Source organism: Zerene cesonia, chromosome 8 (genome assembly GCF_012273895.1).
Source record: "Zerene cesonia ecotype Mississippi chromosome 8, Zerene_cesonia_1.1, whole genome shotgun sequence".
NCBI lineage: Eukaryota > Metazoa > Arthropoda > Insecta > Lepidoptera > Pieridae > Zerene > Zerene cesonia.
Window position 1 is genome coordinate 7,597,476 of NC_052109.1, and position 9,597 is coordinate 7,607,072.

General features: G+C 33.8%; 2 protein-coding genes across 2 annotated transcripts; one reads left to right on the top strand and one right to left on the bottom strand.

Moving 5' to 3' along the window:
• Window positions 1-711: 711 nt before the first annotated feature.
• LOC119828770 (protein CLP1 homolog) lies at window positions 712-5,925 on the bottom strand. Its single transcript, XM_038351016.1, has 9 exons — window positions 5,676-5,925; window positions 5,433-5,594; window positions 4,771-4,990; window positions 4,359-4,529; window positions 3,529-3,617; window positions 3,027-3,128; window positions 1,960-2,091; window positions 1,474-1,655; window positions 712-873 (listed from the first exon to the last, which is right to left on the bottom strand). Exons 1-9 carry the CDS (start codon window positions 5,766-5,768, stop codon window positions 762-764), a joined length of 1,263 nt encoding a protein of 420 aa, XP_038206944.1. The 5' UTR covers window positions 5,769-5,925; the 3' UTR covers window positions 712-761.
• A 545-nt stretch (window positions 5,926-6,470) lies between these two features.
• LOC119828750 (protein starmaker-like) lies at window positions 6,471-9,534 on the top strand. Its single transcript, XM_038350993.1, has 4 exons — window positions 6,471-6,636; window positions 7,347-7,424; window positions 7,838-8,554; window positions 9,503-9,534. The coding sequence occupies exons 1-4, from the start codon at window positions 6,471-6,473 to the stop codon at window positions 9,532-9,534; spliced, it is 993 nt and encodes a 330-aa protein (XP_038206921.1).
• Window positions 9,535-9,597: the final 63 nt, after the last annotated feature.

Here is a 9,597-nt window from a genome sequence, read left to right on the forward strand (position 1 = left end):
TGCACCAAGGAGGCGGTCAAATTACGAATTTGTCATTATTATTAAATATGATGTAATTTTAATTAATAGTGAATAGCGTAGTTGAGTTTTTACGTTGTGAATGAATAAAATTTGAACAAAATTGTGCCTTTGAAATTGTAATTAAATTACTTTATTATAGCATCTTTGTAGTTACCTACCTCTGAGTTGTGAAGACTCCCCTTTCTTTATAGTATGTTATTTTTCTAGTCAGTACCAAATTATATAATAAAAGACATATATTTTAAATTCGCATCTTTTATTTCAATCCTTATCAATAATATATACAATTTTAAAAATATCATTTCATTACTCAACAATTACATTCGATGTATATTACAAAGGTGTTTAATGTTTTATGAGGGTACTTGGAAACATTTCAAAATTATTATTTTATCAGTCCTTTCCTTATAAAGGAACAAGTAGCCATCGATCATAAAAAAACGATGTTAACACCCAGTCTGTATAATCAAAAACATTTGATTTGTTCATTATAACATTTATGTTACTCCTCCGAAACGGGTGGACCGATTGAAATGAAATTTTGTGTGCATATCGGGTAGGTCTGAGAATCGGCCAACATCTATTTTTTATAACCCTAAATGATAAGAATAAGGCAGAACAGCGTTTGCCGGATCAGCTAGTTATACGTAAAAATAAATATCATAGAAATTGGGCGTCAATAAATTAAAAACATTATTTTATATTTAATGACATGATACAAGAGTCGCATCTATAACGGTTTAGTGGTTATCCATATACTGTAGTTCTGAGAGTAACAAAATAGTGTTTGGAAGAGGTCGCGGCTGTGGCGAGAGAATCGTCAGAGTTTGTCGTTCTGTGTCCACTGCAGTCCTGGAATATAAATAAAAATGAGCATTAATATGGCATTACATATTTAAAATTATATATTTTCAGAAGTTTCATAATGGTGGATTTATAAGTGTGTAGGCTATTCGGATTAAAACTTTGGAAGAATAATTTAATTGTTGATAAATTGCAAATGTCCAATAGCCATTAGACATTGAATACTTGAATCGATATAACTTTTTACCATTTCGAAACAACAAATTTTTCAGGATGCATTTCATATTTTTAGTAGCAATATATTTAGCTATTGATAATTTACGCAAGATTTACTGAATTAAAAATAAACGAAATGTCACTTAACCCACACAACATCAACAAACACATTGTTATCGTCATAAGTGAATTTATAAAAGAGAAGTAAATGGGATCGGTTCTGTTACAGTATCAAAACATTTTTCCTTTAAAGACATAGGAAAAACGACATGGAAAAAAAAATCTATTCAATCATAACCCCAAACTTGCAGATACATACTAACATTAAACATAAATAATCTCCTTATATCTAACTCATTAAGCGAGGGCAACACCTCACCACCACCCGCCGGCTCGGTTGCCCTCTCTAACGTAAACAGATCAGATACTCACACGCACACGAAGCCGGCGAGGTTGGCGTGCAGCGCCAGGTCGTCGGGCGCCGCCGCGAACGAGACCGCCAGCAGCCGGTGCGCCAGCGCCGGGCCCGCCCACACCGCCACCAGCGCCGTCAGCGCCTCCGCCGCGCGCATGCCCAGCGGCATGCACGAGTCGGGCAGCGACGGCGCGCCCACCTGCGCGCGCGCACCGTCACACCCGCACCCGCGCCCGCACCCGCACCCGCCCGCACGCGTGCAAGCGGACGCGGACACGGACACATTGAGAAAAATGTGGAATTCCATATTTTATGAAAATAAATCATTTATGCATAAATATGTTCACTTTTCTAGCTGAATTAACAACGAATGCAAAATTACAGTTATTTCAAATAAATAATTAAAAAAAATAAACCATTCAAACTTTCATTTCGTAATGCTTTTTCTAAGTATCTTAGTTGCCTTAGTTTTCTTAGAACCGGAGCGTCTCACTTAGTCTCACCTTATATATTTTGAGATCCGAGAACTTAACATCAAACGAGTGCGGGTAGTAGGGAGTCCTCTTCCCGTAGAAGTACTCCCGGATGCGCGCGTCCCGCAGCTCGGCGCGCTGCGATATCGACCGCTCCACCACCTGAAAATTTATATATTATCATATCTATACTAATACTATAAAGCTCAAGAGTTTGTTTGTTTGTTTGAACGTAGTAACCTCTAGAAACTAATGGACCGATTTGAAAAACTTCTTTCAGTGTTAGATAGCCCATTTATTGAGGAAGGCTATATATGTACCAGGGGCGAAGCCGTGGCGGACCGCTAGTATTCTACTAATCCTACTTTCTACTTTGTGAGGATGGATGTATGTGAATGTTTGTTGCTTTTTCACACAAAAACTACTGAACCGATTGCAATGAAATTTGGTACATATATATAGCTGAACAACTGGAATAAAATATAGGCAACTTTTTAACCCAATATTCCTATGGGATACGGATTTACGCGGGTGAAACCGCGGGGCGCAGCTAGTTATCGTGTATGCTATTGCATTCTTTTCGTTTGTAAGATCACAGTCACCGACAAGTAACCATCATTAAAAAATTTATTTTCGATAAAAAATCTTAGTACACTGAAGTATTACGATTTATAGACGAGCTAATATAGGATTCATGTTTTAATTAACTTGGAAACTACTTGATCTCAAAACTTTTCCCTTTTTTGCTTTAGCCCTCCCCTCTTCTCAAAGTATATAATGGATACTCCCTTATTGTTTTGTGGTCAATAATTATAATTTGAAAAACAATAATATCTAAATACAATCTATATAATATCTTATATGCATGTTTTTTCATAATGTTACAATCTACACTAATATTATAAAGAGGAAAACTTTGTTTGTTTGGTTGTAATGAATAGGCTCAAAAACTACTGGACCGATTTTAAAAATTCTTTCACCATTCGAAAGCTACATTATCCACGAGTAACATAGACTATATATGTACCACGGGCGAAGCCGGGGCGAACAGCTAGTTGAGACATAAAACTCATTATATAATTAAAATATACACTTACCCCTCCGCTTTTCGGTAGGTACACGACTTTAACAAACTTCGGCATATCGCGCTTCAATTCATTGTACAACCTTTCATTGTCTAACACTAATATCACATCCACCTGAAAGTGATCCAAATGATATTATTCTCATATTCTCTCTCTCTCTCTCTCTTCATATATGTATTGGTAGAGGGAGACACTCTCTACCCAATCATATATACATCAATCATATTAGCCATAAGATAATGGAGATTCTAAAATCAAACTTTTTTTTTGGATGTTACCTCGAAACATTCGACTGGGTGAACCAATTTTGATGATTCTTTATTTATTTGAAATCTGATGCCTCCCGTGTGGTCGCACCAAATAGCCTTGTTCTAATATATTGAAGACGGCTCAGTTTTTTGTCAACAATAATTTTGTTTTGACAATTTTACATATGAATTTGGACTTTTGTTTTTTTAATAATCTATTTAACTGACATCGATCGAAAAAGCTTAAGCTTAAAGTAACAGCTTACTTCAAAAGCCTGAGCGGCGTGCGTCAACACTTTATAGCCGGCGCCTTTCACCCAGCCGCATGTGTTGATTATCACACCAGATGTTGATGCTGTAGATGATTTAAATAATGAATATAGTTAAAAATCACTAAACGCGCTTAAATTATACAAGCGACTATATTGTCTTGCTTGCATGCAGAGTATAACGTAAAGAAATCATTTAATATTGGCGATCCTAATCAGGATCTTAAGATAAAAAGAAAAGTGAAGTCCTGTATCCCCTACCGGGGTATATATGTCTGTTTCACTGAACGTTTTTTTTTTTTTGCTTCCCAACCGGGAATCAAACCGAGGACCCCTCGATTCTTCGCTCACACATTAACCACTGTACCAAGGAGGCGGTCAATCATAAAATAAACTCATAAAATTATTGTAGTGTTATCAAACTTGATGTAGTTAGAAATAAATGTCTGTTTGGGTCAATATTGAGTCTAAAGGAGACATTTATATACAATTTACAAACATACAGGCGAGCCTAAAAAAGCTCATTAAAAATATGTTGGCAAATTATTTCAACATAAATTATTAAAAGTGTAAGTATGTATAAAATTTTATGCCTATATAAATGAATGCGTACAAAATACACTCTGCCTGCACAAGCAGTTGAGTTTGAATTTGCAAAATGCAAAATCTAATTTGAAACATGAATAAAATAGAATCTTAAACAGTGTTGGGGCTATCACATTCAAAAATAAGACTAACAACTAACAAAATCAAATCACTCACATAAGCACTTTAACCTAAGATTATGCCGTATGCATTTATATAAAAATTTGAAAATTTAAAATTACCTTTCTTATTATTCTCACACCTTTCAGCAATCACCTCAGCAAGACGTGAGACTATAGTATTGTACAGTTCTAGGTTCTCATCAGGTGACTTGTGGCCAAAGTGGTACACCAGGGGGGCTTGCTGGCTGAACCCCTCCTCTATTGACGCAGGTCGTTCCACTAGAAGTGCACCTTTAACATAATGGAGAGAAAGATAATAGAAAAATAGACTACATGGTTCAATGAAAATTATAAGCATCATATACAAAGTAATTTTATGATGAACTTAAATTAGCACATGAGAGAAGTAACAACCAAGTTGTCCCAATTTATATTTTCAACTGTACACTTAAGTAAAGGCACTTTACAACCAACAAAAAATGGATGAGGTAGTATTCTTCCTTGTATATGTAATAATACTCAATTTACTAACCAATAGTTCCTGGAACGCTAATATGCCCTTGTCCCACATCCAGATCCACATATATGGGCCTGCGTCCCATTCTCACAGCATAGTTCAGCAGGATTCTGGTCAGTGTTGACTTGCCAACATCTCCCGGGCCAACCACCATAGTGACTGGACCCCGAGTGTTTTCCTGCTCTGCTGCAACTCTCTGTTGCTCTAAAGCAGCGTGTACATTGAGGTATACCACCTGTCAAATATAGACAAAATGTCACATGTGTGTGTCATGCATGTAAATTTCTTATTTGTTTGTGAGTATAATTTTGTGCACTTTATGTATTTTTTTTATTCATTATAGGGAAGCACTTGTCCGCCATTTAGCCCGATGGTAAGCTGAAATGTTGTCTATGATGGAACGCGCTTCCCTAGAAGGTACCTGTTCACTCTTCTCTTGCAGACCTCCAGATTGTACTCGTCGGGGAACACAGACTCAGGAAGCGTGTTCCAATCCCTTGCAGTGCATTATAAAAGGGCAATATAAAAGGGTTGATTTGCAATGAATTTTTAGGCCTGCCAGTTTGCTTTTATTTTGAATTTTGTTTGCCATTTCATCATATATGGTAACATTTTTCGATGATAATATCGCTTCGGCTAATCACACTTAAATAATTGTAGTCAGAATTATGTGTTACCATTGGTGTTTCCTTTGCTACATAGCTGACTTCAGTGCGACCTCGTAGTTCTACCGTGCAGCCGTGCCACGTAAATACCGCAACCTTGGCTCCCGTGTGAAACTCATACGGTTTCCCTTTAACTAGCTCAGTGCCAAACAACTCCGCGTAACCACTCTTAACCTAAATGGTATAATAAAAACAATCTAATGAATAAACTTATATGGTTATGTTACAATTAATCTGTAATTCGTGTTTACAAACCTCTAAAACTACTTTTTCGTTCTTTGACTCAACTTCAAACCTAAGTTCTGAATCTGGTTCTAGTTTAAATTCTTGCAATTGAACTTCCGTCATTGTTTTTTTTTATCACCAATGATTTACTAAAAAATAACTTGTCAATGTTGTATAATAAAATGTACAAGTAATATACCTAGGTACTTTAATTATAAACTTTAAAACCACAATTGAAAAACGTCGTGTTTGAATTCTAAATAAAAACTGTAAATGACACCTCTGTCGCATTGACAATGTGAACTGACAGCTAAAGTTTGTAATACGCTATTTGGCATTTGATTAAAATCAAACATATAAATAAAACAAGATAAATGGAACGTTAATTCAATATATATTTTTTATTAGTAAAATAAATGAGCAGCAATTTAATTATTTCATCAAGAAGAGATAGTAATTGATTGATTTTGTTTTATCATACTTCAATAACACGTTTTTTTAATTAAAATAGTTTATAGTAATTAAGTCATCAGTCATTAGTTTGCTAAATTAGTTTAGCTTTTCTAGAGTATTTTCAACATGTTAACTGGTACATAAAAATGTTATGATAAATATTATTTTTATAATATTTTATTCTCAAACATTTCATATGATAAACGAAAATTACGGTAAATGAAATGTCACAGCTCAACGTACATATTGCTTTGAATTTGAAAAATGTTTTGAAAACTTATAAACTTGATAACAATTAACAATATTTGCTACATTTAAAATATTACTTAATGTATACAGTATTTATAAATACAGTACTATTTCATATGTAAAATGGAAAACTCTTTCTTTGAATATCGAGACGAAACTAATGGAGATGGAGAATCCAGTTGTGAAATCGACGACAGTATTATGGATGAATCCTTTGCTCCGAAGAAGACACCAGCGAAGAAAAATGTAACTGTCTTTGTACCTGAATCCGATGATTCAGTTTCTGAGGGTATGTTAAATGTTTACACACTTATAAGACTTTCATTTATGCTCATACTTTGATATACCAAGTTTGATTCTCAATTTTTTCTTTTAAGGAGAGTCAAATAACGTCTCGGGTTACACCGGGAAATCTTTAAAAAATACAAACGAGATCCATATCACAGGCAGCAGTGATGATGGTAATTATATATTATTTATTTAAGGTTTTGTATTAAACTTTTGTATCAGAGATGACTTAAAAGATTTATTAATATGTGTCATTCAGAGTCAGACTAAAATATTTATGAATTGGATAACATTGCCACTGTATTTGTAAAAAAATGAATTGAGTATCTTTGATACACAATACAATCAGAACAGCAGATAGGGCCTGAATGAAATTAAATGCGGGAGTAGACAGTGCTTTAGAGATTGGATATAAGTTATCTTATGAAGATGCATTCACTGTTTATAATTTATATTGTATTACATTACGTCTTAGAAAATATAAATCGTAATATCAACAAATATGTGACTCATTCTATGATTGTAATAGCCTTTGCATATTAAATTTTTGTCACAATAAAGCAAATAACTTATTTTAATAAAAAATATCTACTTTTTACAAGCTATTGTTTAGAAAGATATAGTTATGCTCTAATATTGTTAATTTTCTAGCATAGACTGAACCTTTTTGCAATTGAGCTAATTATGAACATGTTTAATGTTAATTCATAGATTTAAAGAAGAGGCCTAGTGTTGCATCAGCATTTGCCACACCAAAGAAAGTAATTTTAAGTTCATCTGAGGATGAAGGTATGTTAATCATTATTTTTCTTTGAGTAAATGTACCATCACATTGGAATACATAAAGGTTAAATGTATAAAAAGTGAATATAAAAAGTAATGATATTACTAAAATTTTTGTAAAATATAATAAATTTTTTAAAGTTCCTTATAAGTTGTCTCCATTCCATATCTGATCTTATCCAATATTACATTTAAAATGCTAATTTAAGATTATCTTTTTATCATAGCCTTTGCATTGCTTTTTTACACAGATTCTCTGCCAAAAGTAAATGTATCAGCAAGATTATCAGTTAGATCAAATGATTCACTAATTATACGTAAGAAGAAAAAGCGCATTATGCTATTGGATTCTGATACAGACAACTCAATCATATTGTCACATAATAGACAAAAGAAAAAATGTGTTAAAAACACCCCAGCCAAAATTAGTTTATCTTCTGATACAAAATCCCTTAAATATGACACGAGTAACATGAGTTACGAGAGTATTAATAGCGATGGAAGTAATGATGACTCTGATGAAGATGATGATTATGAAGAAAGTGATAAGGAAGAAGCCAAAATTAATGATAGCAAAGTAGATAAAATTAGATACAATAGGTCTAACAATGATGACAAAGATCAAGACTTCAGTAAAAATAAAAATATTGCTAATATAAGTACTGACAATGTCAATAATCAAACACATAATGACGTATATAGTACAGACTCAGATGCATCTGTTGATTATGATAATGATAATGAAAATTATAAAAGTAATGATCATAGCGACATTGCAGACAATAAACAGAAAAGGCGATTTAAAGGCAGTGTACAAAATACAGATAATGACACAGTTGGGACAGTAGATTATGACGAAAACGCCAAGAATACGAATGAGAATGTACCTGACGAAAATATTAAAGATAAAGATGTTAAAAGCAGCGTAAACAGTAACGACAATGATACAGACGGTACAGAAGATTACGATTATAGTAAAGGTGATGAAGCGAAAGACAAAAGCAATAAGAGTGATGATGATTTTGAAAACGATGATCAAATGTTCATGTCGCGAGCCACGCGTATGAGTATCATGGGTATTGTGCCCAAGGTTCACGAAAGTGACGAATCAGATTATATTCAATCGGATAATGTGAGTATCTTTATAAAAAAACGTTGTATTTCTTAATAAATACTGTTTTTTGGTGAGAGTAATTAGTCGTTAGTTGATTATATAAAATCAAATAATTTATGAAATATGTATCACATGTCTGTGATAATGGCGTTACAATATATTTTTTAAAAATAGAACAGTGTATTCTGTCGTTAAGGATTTACAAATTCATATTATTGAAAACCGTAAAACTGGTAAAATGGAATGAAAAAACCGTTTAAAATAAGCGCATCATACTAAATTGTGCTAAATTTCAAATGGTCAAGTTACTTGCGCCTCGCTGTGGCTTTATAAAAACAACTTCAAACAATTTAAATAAGGTTTCATTTGTATAAATTTGTAGGTATAATTGGTTAGTATTTAGCGACACTATCCAACGTTACTCTTGTAGTAGACTGTGTAATTTGGGATTTTTTTATATATCAATGTTGAAAACAAGAATTTCAGTAGTTAAGAGTTTCAAATTATTATTTATTTATTTATTAATTCTTTATTGCTCTTAATAAAGCTACAAAAAACTTAATAAAGTTACATTATAAACAAATGGCGGCCTTATCGCTATATAGCGATTTCTTCCAGACAACCAGACATACAGAGAGAAATTAGATAGAGGAGAGGAGTAGGGCAGAGCATAAATATAATACGAAAGATTGAATAAAAAGAACAATATATATATACAAATATACATCCATATATACACATAATTATATATATATATCTATACAGTGGCGTAACTAGGGGGACCAGGGCCCTGGTGCATAGGGAAAGAATCGGGCCCTTCCCCCCTCTTTCCACCTTCCTCCCCTCTTTCAAAGCTGAGGTTAGAGGGCCCCCTGAGCTCCGGGGCCCTGGTGCAGTGCACCACCTGGCCCTATGATAGCTACGCCACTGTATCTATATATAATACTATGAATACTTATTAATATTTTAGTCACGTCCAAGTTCCTCCGCAAGTATGGGTGACTTACCGGACACCGGTATGAATGTCAACAAAACTCAAACAAATCAATCGAACATAGAAGATTC